This window comes from Drosophila pseudoobscura, chromosome 4 (genome assembly GCF_009870125.1).
Source record: "Drosophila pseudoobscura strain MV-25-SWS-2005 chromosome 4, UCI_Dpse_MV25, whole genome shotgun sequence".
Classification (NCBI taxonomy): Eukaryota; Metazoa; Arthropoda; class Insecta; order Diptera; family Drosophilidae; genus Drosophila; species Drosophila pseudoobscura.
In genome coordinates, this window is record NC_046681.1 from 19,046,564 (window position 1) to 19,068,925 (window position 22,362).

The 22,362-nt window shown below is 49.8% G+C and overlaps 4 protein-coding genes and 1 long non-coding RNA gene across 5 annotated transcripts in view; 4 read left to right on the top strand and 1 right to left on the bottom strand.

Annotated features, from left to right (window-relative positions):
• Nucleotides 1–9: 9 nt before the first annotated feature.
• AP-2alpha (adaptor protein complex 2, subunit alpha) lies at nt 10–5,524 on the top strand. The gene is made up of 8 exons (XM_001356405.4): nt 10–382; nt 929–1,219; nt 1,783–1,994; nt 2,054–3,099; nt 3,163–4,093; nt 4,157–4,440; nt 4,504–4,708; nt 4,772–5,524. Exons 2-8 carry the CDS (start codon nt 1,156–1,158, stop codon nt 4,847–4,849), a joined length of 2,820 nt encoding a protein of 939 aa, XP_001356441.1. The 5' UTR covers nt 10–382; nt 929–1,155; the 3' UTR covers nt 4,850–5,524.
• A 1,094-nt stretch (nt 5,525–6,618) lies between these two features.
• Nucleotides 6,619–10,355, bottom strand: Polr1B (RNA polymerase I subunit Rpl135). Its single transcript, XM_001356406.4, has 3 exons — nt 10,154–10,355; nt 8,595–10,094; nt 6,619–8,536 (listed from the first exon to the last, which is right to left on the bottom strand). The coding sequence occupies exons 1-3, from the start codon at nt 10,232–10,234 to the stop codon at nt 6,737–6,739; spliced, it is 3,381 nt and encodes a 1,126-aa protein (XP_001356442.3). The 5' UTR covers nt 10,235–10,355; the 3' UTR covers nt 6,619–6,736.
• Nucleotides 10,356–10,591: 236 nt separating this feature from the next.
• The window catches only part of LOC117184069 (uncharacterized), a 41,106-nt gene continuing 29,335 nt past the window's right edge, over nt 10,592–22,362 (top strand). Inside the window, exon 1 of the long non-coding RNA XR_004469251.1 lies at nt 10,592–10,779. This is a non-coding gene — a long non-coding RNA (uncharacterized lncRNA). The remainder of the gene's footprint in view (nt 10,780–22,362) is intronic.
• Nucleotides 12,355–13,243, top strand: LOC6902813 (SUMO-conjugating enzyme UBC9-B-like). Its single transcript, XM_015180333.2, has 3 exons — nt 12,355–12,442; nt 12,526–12,591; nt 12,689–13,243. Exon 3 carries the CDS (start codon nt 12,692–12,694, stop codon nt 13,169–13,171), a length of 480 nt encoding a protein of 159 aa, XP_015035819.2. The 5' UTR covers nt 12,355–12,442; nt 12,526–12,591; nt 12,689–12,691; the 3' UTR covers nt 13,172–13,243.
• Nucleotides 13,762–19,151, top strand: LOC4817415 (protein lava lamp). The gene is made up of 5 exons (XM_001356407.4): nt 13,762–15,077; nt 15,146–15,363; nt 15,418–15,562; nt 15,624–16,277; nt 16,917–19,151. Exons 1-5 carry the CDS (start codon nt 14,352–14,354, stop codon nt 18,996–18,998), a joined length of 3,825 nt encoding a protein of 1,274 aa, XP_001356443.3. The 5' UTR covers nt 13,762–14,351; the 3' UTR covers nt 18,999–19,151.

Consider the following 22,362-nt stretch of genomic DNA (forward strand, 5'->3'; position numbering starts at 1 on the left):
TCCGATGGTTTACGCGTTTCGCCACACTATTTTGGACACTTGCGCCCGCTAGGTGGCTCCAGTCCTAGGCAGAGAGAGAAGAAAAATCAATAGAAATTTTCGTTTTAGTGAATTGCTGTGCATTTGGCAATAGTTTACAACAAAAAAGCAGCAAATATCAAAGTAAATCGCCAACCAGGTGGAGTTACATAAAGCGAGTACTCGCCACAAACATTCCGCAGCCAACACCCTGAAAAGCGAAGCCCTGAGAGAGCCCAAGCCGCAAACGGAGCAACTAATACAAAATTCCAGCACAACCAACGCCAGCCGAGCCAAACCACCAACCATTTTTCACTGCGGGTCGCCTCTCATCGGGATCGTGTGTACTATTTAAGCATAAAAAGTAAGCAGCCGCAAGTCGAACCCAAAGCCCCATGGAAAAACACATACGCCCATTAATGTTTGTTTCGGTTTGTGCCAATAAAATGACTTCGTCATCTCGCGAAGAAAAAATATAAAGTGACGTGACGTGAAAGCGAACGAGTGCACAAAAGCAGCAACAAAGAGCCCAAAACGGATCAGAAGCTAGAAGCCAGAAGCCGGTGGATCCGGTGGTCGCGGTAGTGGTTGCGGTCCCCCAAATAAATGCAAACGCAAACGTTCGGGAGTGCAGGCGATAAAAGTGCGGTCCCGAGGTCATCATCATCGTCGTTGTTGGTGAAGCTCTGAATCTGAATCTTTATCAGTTGTGTTGCTGCTGTTGTGGCAGTGCCAAAGTTGCAAGAGTGCTTGCCAAAAGTGCGCGGGGACGGCATCGACAGCGGCATCGTTCTTTCTCCCTCTCCCCACTCGCGGAAAGCCCCCAAATGTCAGGGTTCATTTGCAAGCGATTCTTTTATTTCTCTATTGCCCCCCACTGATCAGCCCCTAATATGTAACTCTCCAACAGGTCTGAAAGAGAATTTCTACAAAACGGCGGAGCTACACTAAGCGAAATAAGCGGCTATTTTGTTTGCAATCAAATAAAATACCCCACTCCGTCGCCGTCGTTTTTGCTGTTGTTGTCGTCGAGTTCGAGCCGATAAGAGCGTCTCGAGACTCGGCCGCCTCCCAGGCAGATATTTCTTGCGCCCCCCAGTTTGCATAAAACCAGCGAAAATTAACAAGCTAACTACAATGGCGCCGGTGCGGGGGGATGGCATGAGAGGCCTGGCAGTGTTTATATCGGATATAAGAAACTGTAAGTAACACAAAAATAAAATAACTCTCCAGTAAATTGCTTGCATTTAAATTTAATTTATCAGTGAGCAGAGCAGAACTAGCTTTTCTTATCCAAATTCATTCATAGGGGCGGAATCAGCGCCATTTCTTGATCAATTACTGAGAGGAGCATCACACTCGACACACGTACATACATATGTGTTTGTGTGTATGCATAGCATATTTTATTGTGTATGAGAGAGTACCCGACGACAATTGTTGTTGTTTGCTCCGCGTAACGTATCGTATTCGTAACTCTGTCCGCATTATCGTCATGCTGCCGTTACTGGTTTCCTCTCTCCACAGCATAGGGTCTCCAAGAGTCTCCACTTTTGGTGACTGGTACTAATTGGTGCCTATGTGACCACAAAGCGACACACAGAGAGAGGAAAAGAGACCTTTTTAGAGTGAGAGTCATACACATCACTCTCCATTAATCGATCATATGTCTACTGACGGGGAAAAGAAAGCTGGCCTTCCGCTACTGCGTCTGAAATTCTCCTTTTATGACCTTGACCCATTTACCTTTTCTGCCGTTTGCAGGTAAAAGCAAAGAAGCGGAGGTCAAACGCATAAACAAGGAGTTGGCCAACATACGGAGCAAATTTAAAGGAGACAAAACCCTGGATGGCTACCAGAAGAAGAAATATGTGTGCAAGCTGCTATTCATCTTTCTCCTTGGCCATGACATTGACTTTGGCCACATGGAGGCGGTCAATCTGCTGTCCTCCAACAAATACTCAGAGAAGCAGATCGTAAGTGGACACCCAGAGGATCTCTTGAAGACATTCAATAATTCTTTTCTCCTTTTCAGGGATACCTATTCATTTCGGTGCTGGTCAACACAAACAGCGACTTGATCCGCCTCATCATCCAGTCGATCAAGAATGATTTGCAGTCGAGGAATCCGGTGCATGTGAACCTGGCGCTGCAGTGCATCGCCAATATTGGAAGCCGGGACATGGCCGAGTCGTTTTCGAACGAGATACCCAAACTGCTTGTTTCAGGGGACACCATGGACGTGGTGAAGCAGTCGGCTGCTCTGTGCCTGCTGCGGCTATTCCGATCATCGCCTGACATCATACCCGGCGGCGAGTGGACCTCGCGCATCATCCACTTGCTCAATGACCAGCACATGGGCGTGGTGACTGCTGCCACATCGCTGATTGACGCCCTGGTCAAGTGTAATCCGGACGAGTACAAGGGCTGCGTGAATCTGGCCGTGTCGCGGCTCTCGAGGATCGTGACTGCCAGCTACACAGATTTGCAGGATTACACGTACTACTTTGTGCCGGCCCCCTGGCTGTCCGTGAAGCTACTCCGGCTGTTGCAGAACTACAATCCCGTGACCGAGGAGGCGGGAGTTAGGGCTCGCCTTAATGAGACCCTCGAGACGATCCTCAACAAGGCGCAGGAGCCGCCCAAGAGCAAGAAGGTGCAGCATTCAAACGCCAAGAACGCCGTCCTCTTCGAGGCCATCAATCTGATCATTCACAGCGACAGCGAGCCCAATCTTCTCGTGCGCGCCTGCAACCAGTTGGGCCAGTTTCTCAGCAATCGGGAGACGAACTTGCGCTACCTGGCCCTTGAGTCCATGTGCCATTTGGCCACCTCGGAGTTCTCCCACGAGGAGGTCAAGAAGCATCAGGAGGTGGTTATACTTTCCATGAAGATGGAGAAGGACGTTTCCGTGCGCCAGATGGCCGTCGATCTGCTGTACGCGATGTGCGATCGCGGCAATGCCGAGGAGATTGTCCAGGAGATGCTCAACTACTTGGAGACGGCCGACTACTCCATACGCGAGGAGATGGTGCTCAAGGTGGCCATACTCGCCGAGAAATACGCCACAGATTACACCTGGTAAGACCCGGATCTAAACTCTGTTGTCGAATCCCTTCTTACTTGATTTATTCTACCCTGCAGGTACGTGGATGTGATCCTCAATCTCATTCGCATCGCTGGCGACTATGTGTCGGAGGAGGTCTGGTACCGCGTCATCCAGATCGTCATCAATCGCGAGGAGGTGCAGGGCTATGCAGCCAAGACCGTGTTCGAGGCTCTGCAGGCCCCCGCCTGTCACGAGAATATGGTCAAGGTGGGCGGCTACATCCTCGGAGAGTTTGGCAATCTGATCGCAGGGGACTCCCGCTCGGCGCCCCTCGTGCAGTTTAAGCTGCTGCACTCCAAGTACCATCTGTGCTCGCCCATGACGCGGGCCTTGCTCCTTTCTACCTACATCAAGTTCATCAATCTGTTCCCGGAGATCCGCACCAACATCCAGGACGTGTTCAGGCAACACAGCAATCTCCGTTCGGCCGACGCGGAGCTGCAGCAGCGGGCCAGCGAGTATCTGCAGCTGAGCATTGTAGCCTCCACGGATGTGCTGGCCACTGTTCTAGAAGAGATGCCCTCGTTCCCAGAGCGCGAGAGCTCTATTCTGGCCGTGCTCAAGAAGAAGAAGCCGGGTCGAGTGCCAGAAAACGAGATCCGAGAGTCGAAGAGCCCCGCTCCGACCTCGGGACCGGGATCGGTCCTCCAGAACAACGTGCACGTGAACAACTCTCACAGCAAACTGAACAACAGCAATGCCAACACAGATCTGCTCGGCCTGAGCACGCCGCCGGCCAACAATGTAGGAAGCAACAGCAACAGCACCCTCATCGATGTCCTGGGCGACATCTACGGCAGCAACAACAACTCCAGTGCCGTATACAACACCAAGAAGTTCTTGTTCAAGAATAATGGTGTGCTCTTCGAGAACGAGATGCTACAGATTGGCGTGAAGAGCGAATTCAGGCAGAACCTGGGGCGGCTAGGCCTCTTCTATGGTAACAAGACACAGGTCCCCCTCTCGGTAAGAGTCCATCTTGAAAGAGTAGTCCTCTGCAGGCCTAAATATCATTTTCGTTTCGTGTAGAACTTCAATCCCGTGCTGCAATGGTCCGCTGAGGAGACGCTCAAGCTGAACGTACAGATGAAAGCAGTGGAGCCGACCCTGGAGGCCGGTGCACAAATCCAACAGCTGCTCACGGCCGAGTGTATCGAGGACTACGCCGATGCGCCAACCATTGAGATCAGTTTCCGCTACAACGGCACCCAGCAGAAGTTCAGCATCAAGCTGCCACTGAGCGTGAACAAGTTCTTCGAGCCAACCGAAATGAATGCCGAGTCCTTCTTTGCCCGATGGAAGAACCTAAGCGGGTAAATAGTGCTGCTGCTCGATGAATGAATGAATAAATTAATGAAACACTGTCCTCTTTTTAGGGAACAACAACGATCACAGAAAGTGTTCAAGGCTGCCCAGCCGCTGGATCTGCCTGGGGCACGGAACAAACTGATGGGCTTTGGAATGCAGCTGCTCGATTCTGTGGATCCCAATCCGGATAACATGGTCTGTGCGGGAATCATACACACGCAATCGCAGCAGGTGGGCTGTCTGATGCGACTAGAGCCGAATAAGCAGGCACAGGTAAAAGCCGCTCCTCGTTGACTTTCGTCTGAAACTAATCTTGTGCCCTTTCTGTATTTATAGATGTTCCGATTGACTGTGCGGGCCAGCAAGGAGACGGTGACACGGGAAATTTGCGATCTGTTGGCGGATCAGTTTTAAGCCACAATCATGGGACTGGAAAGATGTCCGGAGGAGGGAGAAGAGCTACGCTACGGCAAAACCACTTTACAATGCACAATCCTAAACACCTAGAGAAATATCAACGCAGCAGAACGATGTCGAGCCCTTAGTTATGTACGCCGCCGCCACTCCCATGACCGATCTTCCACACAGCCGCACTTCTCTTCTCTTCACACGTACCTATTGTCTATCTTCTTCAGCAGCAAGAGACACCTCTACTCCTTTGCCTCTTGCTGGTGCTACTCCCTTTTTGTACCCCATGCGTATGCCTATGTTTTGAATATTCTTTTTGTAAACCCACGCCTAAATCCTAAACCCACAATCCCGAATCACAGAATCCGCATCAGAATTCTTTGTAAATGTTAAGCTCAAAAGTTCATAGTAGGAAAGAAAGAAAGTAAAGAGAGAAACATAATTAGATTATGTTTAAACTGTATGACAAACATTATATATTGTTGCATCATTTCGAGGCAGTAGCAATTGGATATTATATACCATACTATACATTCATACAAAAACCACATACATATACCTAGTATATACGTCGTTGTAATAAAAACAGAAAAGAAAACAAACAAAAAAAAAAAAAACGATGAAAGATAAAGCTTGCAGCGGAATTATAAAGATACATATAAAGAATGCAAATGACAAATATGCAAATCGTTATCTAAATATTTATACATATTGATTATTGCAATTGCATTAACGAAATTCATGTTTAGTGTTTTTTGATTGAGAGATCGGATCGCGAAGATTGAGAATGTTGGAGGAGCAAGAAGATCGGATGATCGGCGGATCAGCGGATCAGTGGATCAGTGGATGGAAATCTCATTAAATAATAGACAAATAATTAGAGGACGAAGGCAGATACCTTTTTGATTAAAACATTGTTGAGCAACCCCTAAAAAGATTTAACGAAAATTCGGTCACGAAACGAAAAAGCGAAAGAAACATTAAAACAAAACAAAAACAAAAATATTATACTTATAGAAAAATTTTTCGATTGATCCTTTGTGTATTATTTCGTTTCGTATATGTACCATAGATAACTGATAAAACTACATGTTGTGCCGCCTCGGTACCGTACCCCCCAACCAGGACAGGGGGTGCGTGGCGATTTATATAGCACCAAGTATTAAAACTAATCCCGATGCAGATGCAGATACAGCAAGCAAGCCATAATATCTGTTGCAGAGGCAGTCGAAGCAAAGAAGAACAAAGAATTGTAAACTAAATATACATTATATAGATTACTGAATACTGAAATACCGATAATGGCAATTGTCACCCACACTTATACCCATATTATGTATACCATCTAGACTCTCAGACTCTCTTTCCATCTGATTTGCATGCCCTTCTGATACGTGCGTTTTATATAAAGTGCAATAGTTAAATTGTTACACAAATTCCACAACAATTCCATGGAAAAACAAACACAAACACCACAGATACAGATAAAGCTGACACAACAGATAGACCGACTACAAACCAATACTGAAAACCACAAAACTACATATAGCAAATGCAGGAATTTATCTGTAAACGTAAACAAATATGTATTTAAATAAATAAATAAATATAAATTGAAACCATTCAGAGTGAGAGTTCATTGGCTAGGAAGTCTTTAAAGATTTCTACCACTCACATAGCATACCATCCTCTCTCAAAAAAATGCATACCAGATCATCTAAAAATTATAGCTTCACATGATAAATATCCCCACAAATTTCGACCATTATGGTAGATATAATATCTGTACCCTTCGGTACATAAATTTTTTGTATCAACTTTAATGGGGGGATAGTGTAAAAACGGATACATATGATCTAAACTCTAGCTTTACCAATATAATGGGCAATCGCATCATATTTTGTTCAGCTTGAATCTCGCATTGATGTTCACCGAACTCAGCTCGGTGACCAGGAACTTGAAGGAGAAGGGAATTTCGATCATGGAAACTGAGCTGCTGTCCCCGCACAGGCGACACGTTTGCGGCTTGGAGGAGAGACCGCCTCGCTCGTTCCGCTTGACGATCTGCTGCAGCGGCGACAGAATAGAGCCGCAACTATGGCACACCAGAGTGTGCGTCTTGTCCGAGTTGTGGAATAGGCGGTCCTGCAGCAGGAAAGCAGCTCCGTGGGATATCAGGGCGTCGCGCTCCATCTCTCCGAAACGGACACCACCTCCTCGCTTGCGTCCCTTGATGGGCTGCTGGGTGCGGGCCTCGACGGTGCCCGTGGAGCGCACCTGCCACTTGTCGAAGACCATGTGCCGCAGGCGCTGATAGTGGACCACGCCGAAGAAGATGTCCGCCGTCATCTCGCGTCCGTCCACGCCCGAGTAGAGGCGCTCCGTGCCGTAGTAATTGTAGCCGCCGGCCTCCAGCATCTTGCCAAAGTAGTCGATGGCCGTATTCTTCTCCGAGAAGCGGAAGGGCGTGGCGTCGTAGACGCCGCCATGAACGGCAGCGCTCTTGCCGGCCATCGTCTCGATCATCATGGCGATTGTCATACGGGAGGGGAAGCCGTGAGGATTGAACACGATGTCGGGTATCATGCCCGACTCCGTGAAGGGCAGATCCTCAGCGGGATACTTCTGGGAACAGATACCCTTCTGCCCAGCCCTCGACGCAAACTTGTCGCCAATTGTGGCCGGACGTGGCACCCTCAGTGTTATGCAGACGGTCTTCTTTGGTGTAAGGTCGAAACTGCCCAACTGTCGGATGCTATCCACAAAGCATTCCTCCTTCTCGTCCATCTTCTCGACCTTGTAGGTGGCCACCTCTCCGTCAAAGTAGCAGTACAGGGGACAGCCAAAGGTGAGCTTGGCACCGGGATGCGGCAGTCCGTCCGTGTCCAGGTACTTGGCCAGCTCCGGCATGTGCGGATGGCGGGCAAAGTAACTGCTCTTCTTGGGGAGCTGCACGAACTTGGATTTGTAGATGCTGCCGTAGGCAAAGCCCCGCTCGTAGGCGGACTTGTTGATGATCATGGCATCCTCCATGTCGTAGCCCGTGTAGGAGATGACCGCCACAATGGCATTGGTGCCCATCGCGAAGTCGTCCAGCTGGATGTTGTCGTAGTGCACGGGCCGGAAGAGCGGCGTCCCGGGGGTCTGCAGGCGGTACAGCTTATTGGCCGCTTGCTTCGGCCAGTTCAAGCAGGGCGTGCCCATCGTCTGCTTTCCCATCTGGCACTGGTACATGTTACGCGGCGACTGGTTGTAGTCCGGCATCGGAATGAGGTTCGCTAGGTTGCTCATGAAGTGCGTTTTCGCCAGCTCCAGGTGGGTCGTGAAGTCGGGATACATCTCCTTCGGATCAATGGCTATCTCCATGTACAGCTGCTCCAGGGTGCCGATATACTCAACCTGTTTCCACTTGATATTCCACACCGGACGCATCATGCGGGCTGGACCCGTCGACAGGTATAAGCCGGGAAACTGGCCATTCTTCTTGAACGGAATGAAGCCGATCTCCATCATTTGAGGCACCGCCCCGGTTATCTTTTCGTAGCGGAGATCCTCGACTATCTTGCAGGCATCGCTCTGGAATATGTGGCCCAGATGCTTGCCATCCAGGAGCACCACGTACATCTTGGAATCAGGATTCCTTTGGCAAGACAGCGGGAGCATGCCCATTTCTATCAGCTTCGGAAGAATGGCCTGAAAAAGGAGGAGCAATGAATTTATGTTCTCTAGAAGTGGAGGAGCATCTACTCACCTGCACCAGCTTAGGATCTGGACGCTTGGATATCTCACAGGTCAGCGTCAAGTGATTGAGTAGGCCGCAGGGCGTTCCATCGGGCGTGTGCACCGGGCAGATGAAGCCCCAGGCGTCGGGCAGCAACTGGCGGGCCTCTGTGGTACGCATCGTGGTAAAGTAGGATCCACGATGGATGGCCCGGAAATGGGACATGTACCGCATGCGGTTGATGTTCTCAGCCATGATGACCAGGCCGCTGTTTTGCATGAGGCCGAGGCCCGTGTTGCTCGCAATGTTTCCAGTGGCCAAGAAAGATTCAATGGATTTGCCCACTCCGCCAGCTTGCCGCATAGACTGCGTCAGGATGCTGCTGGTGAGGAGGCTGTCTGGTGTGGAGAGTTTCTTCTGGAGGACGCGACGCACCATGGCGACCCAGTTCTCGATGCGTTCCCCTAGATACTTCTGGTACAAATGCCCGGGGAGCAGCACTTCCTGCATCATGGCCGAGTCAACGTTTTCCACCTTGTGCTTGCCCTGGGCGCACTGGAAGAGCTTCTGCACCATAAAGACGATGAGCTGGAACTTCTCTTCGTAGGTGTCCAGGTGAACCAAGATGCGTTCTCGTAGAATAAAGTCGGTGACGTCCTCGTCGGGCTGCCACTCGGGCACGACGTTGAAGCGAGACCGGAAGAGGGTGCCAATGAAGGACCTGCACTGGGCGTGGGTGTAGATACCTTCGTTGTGGACATCCCTTAGCATGGTTTGGACAGAGGAGACGTAGTATTGATCCTTCTCGTAGCCTTGCACCAGCCTGTTGTAGATCTCCTCGTCCGTGTAGTCCATCAAACATTTGAGGATGAGACAAACTGGGACGTAGGACAAGCGCTTGATGTGGGAGAACATGAAGCGGGCCGTTCCGTTGTTGAGGTAGTGGAGAACGTTGCTGAAGGAGCACTCATCGTCCCGCACCGTCTGCACCATTATGCCCAAATCACTGAAATTCTGGCCACGATCCTTCCAAGTCGAACGCTTCACGCAGATAGGGTGATTCCGCCTGACGAGAACCAGCATTCGGACAATCTTCTCGTTTCCACGTATCACAAAGATCCCTCCCCACTCGGTGTCGTGTTCGCCGTGCTTCACCATCTCCTGTGGCGTGCCCTTGCCAAGGTTGCAGGCCTTTGATCGCAGCATCACTGGCACCTCGCCCAGATCCATGTTGATGGGCGTCTTTTGCAGCCCATTCACACTCCATGCCAGCCGCACCGAGCACATGCCGGAGTAGGAAGCGTGCAGCTGGCGCGAGTCTGTGGGGTAAATTTCACGTGTTCGTACGTCAATCACATCCTGCGGCACCTGTGGCTTCGCTATCCAAATGTTTTCCACCTTCAGCGAGATACGCTCTCCAGCCGGGCTTTGCATCTGGATGGCCGGCATGTGCTTGGCCACAAAATCCAGGCCCACTGTCAGCATCTCATCGAATGAGTCCACATGTGGGGCTCCAAGGTTTGCCAAGTGCTGCATGAGAGATTCAAAATAGTCAGACGCGCGGGGGGAATATTACAGCAGCCTCTTACCTTGTTTAGCTGTTTGGGTATCGCTTTGAATTCTGGCCGGGAATTCGTCAGCACAGGATCCGTTTTCATCTCCTCAAGCATTTTCCTTGTTTCTTTCAGGAAATTAATCAAAAATAATAAAAACCCAAAACGCAGACCGTTGCACGTGTTGTTTGGGTCGGAGCTAAACTGTGAGCTAGCGAACTACCCTGGCTTGGTTCATTCGGGAACTGTAATGGTAGTCACATAATACATGGTTATGATTATTTTCTTACTAATTCATTTTAAAATTTGCATTTATTTTTGAATTTGCAATTCTTAAATAAAAATTGGTAAATAAAACATTCATGTGGATTTTTGACACTTGTTAACATTGGTTCAATTCATGTTAGTTCAGTGAACGGTGCCGCTCATCTCCGTAGTGGAACTTCTGTTAGTTCCATGAACGCTGTTACTCATCTCTTTGTAGAGGGGCTGCCAACTTCTTGCAGTAAACAGCTGATTGTGTGCCCGCGTAAAGTGACTTGTTTATAAAGTACATTTAAGCTAAATTCGAGTGTGGTTCATGAAAAAGTACAATTATCTTGAAGACTATATTTCCTCTGCACTTGCTAATATCTTTGTGTCAACGTTTACTTGGATATCCGGTGAGTTTTGCTCCTTATTTGTATGTATTGCTTGCATGTCTACGGAAATGACTCGTCTGCCGGATGTGTTGTCAACGTGTTGCTTTCTCTAATGAAGTTGCTTCATTGTTGCCCTTTTAACCGACCGGCTCCTTGGCTGCTGTTTGCAAGGATTGTCAGCCGCAAAATATGCGCAAGTTTGTTGCATTATTAATGCATGATTCCTGCTGACTTCTTCGCATAGAAATGCTCGCAAATGAGATAGCGACGACACTGACTGACAGAGAAGCATGGTCTGGTTGGAGAAAGTATAGGTCATACCCCTACCCTAAAGGATTTTCCTATCGTCAGATGCCTGCAGCAATGCTCTACATTGTCCTGCAGACTCGGATTAACTTTGACTTTCAGGCGAAAGTTGCTCTAATTAACCGCAGGGGCCACCAGACCCCGACCCACCACCAAACACCAGATGACATCGCCTCATATGGGGGGCGGCTGGCTGTCAGGATAATGAAGCTGAAACTTCCTTTTTGGTTATTAACTCGGCCGGCGCCAAAGGAAAACTACAGCAGCAGCAACTTGAGAAAGACACGAAACAACAAGAAAAACAAGTAGGTGGGGGAGGAGGACGTTCAATCTGAGCCCAGTAGTCGCTTCGGTTTATTATTCCATTATAATGAACACAATGCACATTTTCTTGGAACTTTTTCCTGCCAGCGCTCTGCGCTGGCAGTGTCCTTGGCTGCTTTGGGTCCTTTCGTTGCTACTTTCGTTGCACATTTGCGTGGTGCAATCTCTGTGAAAGTTGGAGCTGTGTTATGTGTGTGCGCGTGGGTGTGGGTGTGGTGCCGTGGCTGGGCTGGGCACAACTTTTGCCATGCGCTTCCAAGTTTTTAGCCGGATTTTTTGCTCCTTTCTGGCGCTTTGTCTGCACAGACGACACCGGACCGCGGACAGGAGAGCTGCGGAGACAGAGGAGCAGCATGGCAAATTGCATTGTTGATTTTCATTTTCAAGCCTGAGCTCCGCTTCTCATTCAGTGGCAGTGTGGCACCCTGGCACCCTGACACCCTGGCACCCTGGCACTGGCGACACTTTGCCAAATGTGTGCTTCCTCCGCCTGCCCATACTTCTACTCTTAGCTAGGGTGTTGTTCCCCTTCCCCCTCCTTTGGTTCCGTTCAGAGTCATTGCTGCGTGTTTCCCACTTTTCAAATGTGAGCGCAAAAACTGCAGGCATAGCCAAAGCAAAAATCAGCTGCAAAATGCATTTTCATTTGCAAGTTTTTCGCAAAAGTTAGCTTAGCAGGCAAAGGGAAGAAGCACTTCCACGCACTCTTCAGAATCATCATCAATTGTTTAATCGGGCTCCAGAGATAAATACTCGTGCTGTTTTGGGGAAAAGAGTCAGCTGAAAGTGTTTGGGGAGTACTTACCATTCGTTGCGAATGGGACTCAAATATGTACATGCATATGTATGTATGCATGCTAACTATACATATGTATGTATTTGTATGTGTAGTTCATTCGGGTTACTCTGTTAATTTTTCAAGCTCATAATTCTATGATTCTTGTCATAGCCAGACCTGTCAGGTTGTAAAATATTCCGCCGGAGAAATTTTAGTCAATCGTGTGTTGTGAACTAGAAATAAAACCTAAAAAGAAAAAGTTTTTTCCTGCAAAACGTATGTATAAATAAGTTTATCAAATAGCTGCATGATAATTCCCAAAACCCAATGAAATATTTCAACACTGCAACATTTTGCAGTGAGTGAATTAAAGTGATTCCGGCTCTTGCTGAGTTTTCGTCACAGCAAGTGAGAGTGAAGTGAAAGTAAGTCCCAAACCAAAAGAAATATTTTACTGTAACATATTAAGGTACATCGTACATTCTTTGTTTTGGTCGGTTGCAAAATACATATTAACCGTAGAAGATGTCTGCCACAACGATTGCACGCTTGTCCGAGGAGCGCAAGGCCTGGCGTAAGGACCATCCATACGGGTTTGTTGCTCGCCCCGCCAAAAATCCCGATGGCACCCTCAACCTGATGATTTGGGAGTGCGCCATTCCTGGAAAAAAGTCCACCCCCTGGGAGGGTGGCCTCTACAAACTTCGTATGATTTTCAAGGATGACTATCCGACCTCTCCGCCGAAATGCAAATTCGAGCCGCCACTCTTCCATCCAAATGTGTACCCGTCGGGCACTGTGTGCTTGTCGCTGCTTGACGAGAAGAAGGCTTGGCGCCCGTCCATTACTATTAAGCAAGTTCTTGTGGGCATCCAGGAACTTCTGGACAACCCGAACGCCAAGGACCCGGCCCAAGCGGAGGCCTACACTGCATATACACAGAACCGCCAGCAGTACGAAATGCGCTTGCGTGCCCAGGCCCACATGATGACACCTATCGGATAATGTAATCTACACACACACAATCCACACAAGAGCGTATAGAGGCATGAATAAAATGAATCATGATTCATTAAATTTAAATGTAACTATAATTTAAATTTTAATTATAATTCGACGTTCTGCTCAGTTAAATATAAAAGCCAACAGAAAAGCGAGTCCAATCAAATGCATTCCTATAGTCCCTGAATATTGTATTGAACTCCCAATGGGAATAGTTAGGGGCAATGACCTTGTAGCACCTACGAATCCATCTGTGAAGAGCCCTTGGCTATGATCTTCATTGTCATGCTGCTGCCATCCGATGTGGCAACTGTTTTTCTTTGATTTTCCGGTTAGTCATAATCAAAGTGACGCGCCTGTCTAAATTTAAACACCTTCATGTGACATATTTTCCTAATTAAAATGCATCTAAACGGAGCGCATAACATAAGAACAATAATTAGGGAATTCGAGGAAGAGAGAATCCCAGTCTCCGACTCTCTCATAAAGATAGTTTTCCCTAAAAACAAAGCATTCGTTGCAGCATTTTCCGAGAGAGATAGCACCAAGATGCAGAGATCTCTTTGTTGCTTGGTTAAAAATAGAAAAATCTATTCAATGTTTCGCTCAGTTTTTCCCGAGAAGCCTAAGCGAAAAGTTCGGTTCGACCGTCGAAACGGATAGGAATTAGACTTCGAGAAATTTTCCAACGCCTCGCGAGAATACATATAGATTTCTTTTTTTTATCAAATCTATACTAGATATTTACTTTCGATTTCGGATACACGGATACGGTTGGTAAAACATTGAAATTTTAAGTAGAGTTTAAAGCGCAACCGTCTCCAGTAGAATCTCTCGAAAGTTTTCTTCTTGGATGAAAAAGTAAAAGTATATAGAAAATTGCGAAATCGAAAGATCGAATCGCGTGTGATCGAAGCACCACACAGATATAGCATATGGTATCTGTATCTGTGTATCGGTGTGTACCTATATCTGTTTCGTTGCTGTGGAGGCCAACGGAGGTGGATCGGTGAGGGCGGGGCAGCTCTTTGTATCGCTGCTCTTGTGGTGCTTCTTCAGAGGAAAAGTCGCATTAAAGTGAATCGTAAATAAAACGCCTGCCAGGCCAAGAACATCAGTAAACAGATCAGAACCATCGCATACCACATATCTGTTCTTCGAGGCCTTTGTTCTCGGGAATATTATGGGAAATGCAGAGTCCACACCCCCTGCAGATGAATCGCAGGTGCAGCTGCAACAACAACAGCAGCAGCAGCGAGTAGGAGGAACTGCCGCGCCACCGGATGACGAGCCCTGGTGGAATGACATCGAGCACGAGAATTTAATTCTGCAACAGGCCGCGCCCAATGAGGCCACACCAATGCCAAAGAAAGTTGTGGAGGAAGCACCACTGAAAATGGCGGAAGATAAGGAATCAATTCGAGTCGTGGACGAACCTGTTGTCATGGATGTGGATAGCAAGGAGAAGTCCCCGAAGCGAGAGCAAAGCCTGGAGGAATTCCGGGAGGAGCTGCGTATCAAAAGGGAGGCTCGCCTAACTGCTGTACAGGATTTGCGCGAGGAGATCAACAGCCTAAGGAGAGACCTGGCCAAGGAACAGGCAGAGAATCGACGCCTAAGAAAGGATCATAACGTGGAGGAGAAGCCAGAAGAGCAGGCGCAGGAGGAGGCACATGAGCAGCCCGCGGAGCAGCCGGGGATCGATCCGGATGATGAAAATCCCTCGAGTCGGAGTCGCCATGCCAACATAGAGCTGGCCAACGCTCAATTAGCGCTCCAACAAGCCAATGCCGAGAATCTATCGCTGCGCGGAGAAGTAGAGGTCGTTCAGCGCCAGGTGGGAACCCTCAAGGAGGTGATCACCTGCTGTAAGCAAATGCTAAGCGTCAAAGAGGAGCAGTGTGCACAGGTGAGGGCTTAACATCGGAACTTTACATCTAACATCTATCTTAACATTATTGCTTCTTCTAACCACAGCTCAAGATGAAACTGGAGCAGATAGAAAACTCTTTTAGCGAGCGAGAGATGAAGATCATGTCCAACAATCTGCGGCAGGAGTACGAGCGCCAGCTGGTAAATATTCGCCAGCTGAGGCAGCTCTACGAAGAGCGACAGCGGGTGGCGGCCGCCGAGTACGAGAATCTGCAGCGTCTCATCTCCATCAAAAAGGACGAACTCATCGCCGAGCAGGAAAAGTAAGTTTCAAGCCCCAAAAGCAGCTCTTTACTCATTTCTTTCGTCTCTGACAGAACCAAGAACTTCGAGGAACGCAATCAGACGTTGCTCAAAGAAGTGGAAACAGCCAACGAGGAGCTGTCCAAGCTACGCGAGGAATGCGGCGAGCTAAAGTACGAGAAGCGAGTGCTCAACGAGCAGGTGGGAGCCGTCAATATGGTAAGAGGATTAACCCCCAAATAGTAAGGATCAAATCTAATGTATGTACATTCACTTGCAGCTCTTTAGCCAGCTCATTATGGGCTTCAATGGGAAGAGCAACATGGACATTGATCGCTTGAATCAGATGCTAGAAGAGAACCGCCAGCTGCTCAATCAAATGACCCAGGCCGAGGGAAGCTGCAGCGATGGCGCCACCCTGCCCAAGCTGCTCTTTGAGCTGGTGGAAGGGGCTACCGGGGGCTCTGGCGAGGAGTCCGACAAGAGCCGCAGTGCAACGCCAACGCCCCACGCTGTGGCTGTGCCTGTAGCTGAGGCTGACACTGCGGCTGTTGGCGTGGACGAGGACCTGCCCGACTGTGCCGAGCCGGAAAGGAAACCCTGTGGCAAGCAAAGGAGTGGATCTGCAGGAGCTGTTGCGGCTTCGTTAAAATGCCATGAGCCCGAAATTATGGGAAAAGTTGCCTCGGCCCAAGAAATCATTGGCAACTTGCCGAAAGTTTGGAAAGTGTTGATGGAGCTCTTGAGTCACCACAAAATCGAGCGCGTGCAGTTTGAAGAGCTGCCGGCAACCAGTAGTGTCAGTGCCCGGGGCATTACTGCCACGGCTGCTCCTGTTACCCCAGGGGAAGGCCGCAAAGCGGAGGCGGCCACGGTAGCTGGTGGCAGCAAGCCAGCGGAGCTAAGCGTCAGCAAGACCTACATCAAACTGAAGGTGAGTCCTACTCCTCCACTCTCTGTTCAAGTGCTGCGGACAATCGGGCTTGTTAGTTGTCGTATCCGGTTTTGCTGATGAAGTGCAGCAGCAGCCCGGCCTCGTCATCGTCATCGTCTGTTGCTCCCCCACTGCACTCCCTCGACGAGTCGTAGTTCGACTGCTAGTCCGTGTCCGAGGCTCTATGTCTGTGGCTGTTGCAAAGTTTTGCATTATTCACTTAAGCGCTTTATTTAGTGGAGTGCAGACCAAGGCCGAGCCCGAGGACGAGGACGAGCTGCTTCATTATTGCTGACGTCCTGCAGAGCCGAGCATCAATGTAGTAGCCACTCCCTGCAGCGGCATGGTAGGATGCAACTGGGGGAGGAGTCCGTTGTGCACGTAATTGAATTTATCGGTCAGTTTCTGGGGCACAAAACACAAAACATGTTGAATATTTTGGAAATCCTTTTAAGTGGAACCTTTCCGAAAGTCCAGTCTCTCGACTGTGCCGAGCACTTTAAAAGTTCCCAATCTAATCTCTCCATTGTACGATACGGTTTTTATACCCGATACTCAAAATGAGTATTGGGGTATATTAGATTTGTGGTGAAAATAGATCCTTATCCTTTATACCATAACTCTCTCTCTTTCTTTTAGGACCTCATCCTTGAAAAGAAGTCCCTGGTGAAGGAAACGAACCGCTTGAAGACCCTCAACAGTCATCTGGACTACCGCTTGAACGAGCAGGAGAAGCGCCTGAGCGCCGTCAGCTTGGAGCTTACGAAGACGTGGCATCTGGTGGGCAAGATGCAGCGCCAGCATCGGCAGCTGCACACCCAGGAGCAGATTCTGCGGTACCAGCTGCAGCAGAAGCGTCGCCTCCTCAGCGAGCTCAAGGACGAGCTGGAGTACTGCCGGCGCAAGTGGGCGGCTGCCAGGGCCAAGAACGAGGAGACCCAAGAGCAGTGCGACGACTGGAGGCGGGAGTTTGCACGTCGCAAGCTGGAGGATGCCAATCACTCGGCGGAGAGCGGATACAGCGACTCGGGACCGCAGTCGGATGAGGAACGGGACTCCGCGAAAGCAGAAAGTTCAGCAGCCGCGGAAGCAGAGCCTGAGGCTATAGCTCCCTCTACTTCTGGAAATTGCCGCAGGAAGCACTTGAGGGATCAATTCGAGCATACGCGCAAGATTAAGCGGATGCAGAGCACCTCGCCAGGACGCCAGGCGGCCGCTGCTCTGGCCTCTGGTTCTGCAGATGATGAGGGCGAGGAGATTGTCCTCCGCTGGAACAGTGCCCCGCCCACTTGTGGCTGGCGAGGGGAGACTATAGGAAACACATTAGAGGAGGACGCGGACCTGGACATGGCTCAGGGCTCACACGGAGCCATTTCCAAGATTCCGCACAGCTCTCGCAGCAGACAGCGCAGCCAGGCGGAGGCTGCCGCGACCAGCTCGGGGACGGCCAGTCGCATCCAAAAGCTGGAGGAGCAGTGCAAATCGCTCATCCAGCAGGTGCTGGAGACCTCCGACAACCGCGAACGTCTTGAGGTGCAGCTGTGCCGCTTCCAGGACGAGGTCTCGCCCGCCCAGCATGCAGTGCCCCTCGACGAGTTCATCAACAACAAGCGGCTGGAGAGGATGACGCGTGCCAGCTCTGCACCGGCCACAGGAAGTCTCACGCCACGGGAGGAGGAGTACACTAGAAAGCGATCCGAGCGACTCGGCCGCCTGGAAGAGGAGTCGCGGCAGCTGATGTCGCGCATCAGGCGTACCACGGATCGGGGGCACTACCTAAAGAAGTCCCTGGATCGCATCAGACGTGCCCCCAGTCGCGATGCCAGTTTCGAGAGCAACACCGAGGAGGAGGCTGCTCCGCCTGCATCCAAAACGGAGGAGGCATCCCCTCTCACCGTCGACGAGGAGGCCTACACATCCCGTCGGGCCGCCCGCCTGCAGCGGCTGGAGCAGGAGAGCCAGCAGCTGCTCGCACAGCTCTCGAAGAACTCGGAGCGAAGCGAGGGTCTGGCCAACAAGCTGGACACACTCCACGAGCGACAGCAGCAACAGCAGCAACAGCCGCCCACGGCTGCAGCCATCTCGCAGACCGTGGAACAACGACTGGAGGACATCGAACGGGTGTCTGCGAATCGCGCCGAGCGTCTACGTTTGATGGAGGCGCAGGGCAACGAGCTGATTGCACGCCTGAGCAACACCTCGGAGCGGGGCACGGCCATGATCAATCGCATGGCAGAGCGGGAAGCCAGCAGACGGCAAGAGGCTGAGCTGGTGGAGCAGACCGTGCCAACAGAGGAGGCCACCAGCTCCATCAAGAACATAGCCAGCACCCGGGTCGTGGCCGAGCAGGAGACAGACGAATCCGGAGGTGCCGCCTGCTGCGTCACCGTCACCACAACCGCCACTCAGCAGGCCATTCAGCAGCAGTCCACGGGAGCCATTCCCAAAAAGCCGGCGAGGAGCACGCCTCAGGCTCACCTGTGCGCCGCCTCTCGACAGGACGATGCGGCTAAGAAGCGTTCCTCTGTCAAGGAATCCACAGCGGAACAGCCAACCATTGCTCCAGAAACTCTCGAGGATATGGTGCAGCGACTGCGATCCTTGCCTTTCCCGGCGGAGGTGCTACCCGAAAATGAGGGAGGAGAGGCGTCCAATGACACTCGGGAAGAAGAAAAGAAAGCGGAAGAAACTGAGGAGATGAAGGAGGAGGATGCAAACTGAAAGATGTTCACTAGATTTTACGACTACGAATACACGCTGATAGAACTGCTCAGCGCCGGTTAACGTAAATAATGTTTATTGTAACGAATTTCCAAATTAATAAATACGTTTATGGTCTATGGCTCAGTGGCGTAGACGCGGTCACCGTTCTCAGCCACCCGCCTTCGCTTCGGCTCCTGGTGGGAAAATCTCACCCTCTTGTATTTTCTGTTGGAGAACCGCACATAGATCTTCCCACACTTCTGGGTACGGTAATGCTCCAACAGCTGCTTGGGGAAGACCTGCAGGATCTCGTTCTCTAGCTGGTAGCTGCGTTGCAGCGACAAGTGTAGCTGACGGTGCTCATAGTAGCAGATCAGCTGGATGAGCAGCTGCCGCTGCTCTGCACTCAGCGCCTCCTGCTGACCCACGAGCTCGAGTAGCGTCTGACTTCATTTGCAGTCGTCCTGTAGAATGCCGAGCACTGTAGACGCCCGATCCTCTCCCAGAACCTGCTCGCCGCTGTCCCCTACATTCGCTTTGACTAGCGACGTAGACAAAATCTGGACGGGCTCCAAGATAGGTTGCATGGCGTCGTGTACTGTCTCTCTGTGTGAGTGTCTCTCGGTGAGAGAAACATCGGACTTGCCACAGTCACTGGCGCAGTCCGTACTTAATACAACTATGTACCACCAATTTCTTTTGTATTGTGTCGTAAGACGACGGTGACTAAGAAAGCCCACGTCGCGCCCCAAAATAAGCCACCTTATAATCCATTCTTAAAGGAGTTTGGACTCCTGTGATTGGTCACAGCAACTACGATATCCTTATCGCTTCTGATGTCCAAGTAAATGTGTAAGTAATCCAAAAGCGAACCCGATGGAGAGGAGGAATCTAGCATAATTCTGTTGCAGATGAAACCAAAAGGATATACCTACCTATAATAATAGCCAAATATTGACTTATAATTTCAAGATGATTGGGATTTGAGAAAAGTGAATCTTTTGTGGAGGAGATTTCGGAGGTTTTGATTACACAGTACGAAAAAAAGTGTAACTGTTCCAAAGTAAAAGTGGAAATTTCACTCTGCATCTCTCTATCCCGCATCCTTCAGATGCTCCATCTCCTTATCCCCTGCCCTCGAATGCATATGCATATATCTCTAATCAGCAAAGAAGTCGGACGGCCGACTGTCCGCCTCCTCATTCTATTTCGTAGTTCCATCGAGATGCCCCCAAAGCACACGACACGGACTCGCTGGGATTTCTGGGACTTATGTGCTCCCTTAGACACGCACGCAGCCATGACATTGCCAGCCCCTGAGACTGCCACTGCCACTGTCGCTGTCGCTGTCGCTGTCGCTGAAATGCATGGCGTTGGCTAGGTTGCTGCAGGCTGCCATTGCGGCTGGGGTGGTGGTTGGTGTGGCAAGGACGTGGCCATTGGGTGGCAATGGGCGGCGCATTATCTCTGCATATGTATGCAAGTAAAAATGCCAGCGTCCGCTAACAAGTTGGTGACGTCGTCATCGTCGCCCTCATCCTCGACATCGCTGCTTTATGCAAATGCGATGCCCTGGCGTACTCTTTCTCCCGATCCCGCCCATCCCACATCTCAAGGCGGGTAAACAGCCATCGGTGGAAGCAGGGGGCCAAGGGAGGAAGGGCTCTCTCTGTTCAGGCATAAAGACAACATCGCCTCATATGCTTTTAAAGCGAACAGACATTGTACATTAACTTATCCGCTCGCTGTCTTTCCTCTTCTTTCTGGGCAACAGCATCACCAACATTCGCTGTGAACAGAGAAGGGTCCTTTAAACCCTTTCCATACTTTTCTTAATTCCTTCTACCAGAGTTCTGTTATCGAAGGTTCTGTTGATTTCAACAGAGAACTGTTCACCGCCTGAACAGCTTTCAATCCTCCCCCGAAAACAACCCCTCTGTAGGGTAACATTCTGTTGGGGGTTCATTTTGCTGCTTTACAGGTCTGGTTTGAAGCTACCCCTGCTGAAATGAATCCTTCCAGGCCAATGGTTCGATGGGGAACGACTCTTAACAGAGCTGTTAAGGAATAGATGCACTGGATGCACAGTTTTCTCTCAAGAGTGGCGTTCGAAGGGGAATATATCTTCTAGACTATGTAAATAAAATAACTAGTCAAGTAACTAAATCTTGAAAAGTTATCCTCATTTATATTAAAGAAACACAAAAATAACAAGAAATCCATGCATAAGCTGCGTATAAGAGGGGAAACTGGCTGGCGTCATCTAGCGAAATTCAACTGAACTCACTTAAACTTTTAAGAGCTTTCATGGAGCTTCAACAGTAAAGTCCCACCATAAAATGAAGCCCCAAAACATATCTCGTTCTAATTGCTGTGGGACCTCGCCCACTCCCCTGGCCACGCCCACAGGGGCAAGAGGGATGTGGAGCTGAAAAAGTATACAAATTGTTGCACCGTTAACTGCCCCGTTCCGCTGGTCCACTCGTCCGCTCCTTGGACTGCCGTAACTGGAAGGGAAACGTCAAATTAATAAACCGCCGGACGTACCACAAGCTGTGAAAAAGCAATCTTTGGTCTGCATGCCACAGATCCAGATGCAGATGCAGATCTTTAGACCTCATCCTCAAAGTGTTTCCAGCTTGTTAGCCTGCGAGAAGAGAGGATCGATTCTCCGATCCCGCCTCTTGCGTAGGGCCAAAGATTTATGCAGTTCGCGCTGATGTCAGAGAGGGGATGGGATCCATGGAAGCGCCGTTCGGTGCTCCACTCCACTCCACTCCGGAGACGATCTGCAGACCTGAAGAGTAATCTAATTTATTAAAAGTGCAGCCCCTGCAGCGGGCGAGAGCCCTCGTTTGGGTTTTGATTTACGCTGAAATAAATTAAAATATCATAAAAAGGAAATTAAAATTCACTCGCACAACAAAAGCCCAGCGTCCCGTCTCCGACAGCGACAGAGACAGCGACAGAGACTGCGACTGCGACGACCCCAAGACGATCGATGTGCCGATGGCCAGGGTCCGTCCGAGCAGGGCTCTTAGCTAATTTTTGAACAACTAAAAATACAAATAAATATTTTAATGTGTGATTTACGACAATGACTCGCACAGGGGGTCGACGTCGACGTCGACCGACTTGAGGTCTGGAGCGGCGTCTTGTTCGGTGTGCATTTTGATTGGATTTGTGCGCTTCTGGCGCTCGTGTGGACCCCCTCCGGACTCTGCATTGAAATACAATTTAAGCGCCTTTAATGAACTGCAGAGAGACTCTCGACTCTCGATCGGAACGGAATGAAACAGAAATCGGCGAATCGGAATTAAATTTGGGAATTATTTTTATGGCTCATAGAGAGAATTGTTATTGGCACATCAAAAAGTGAGAC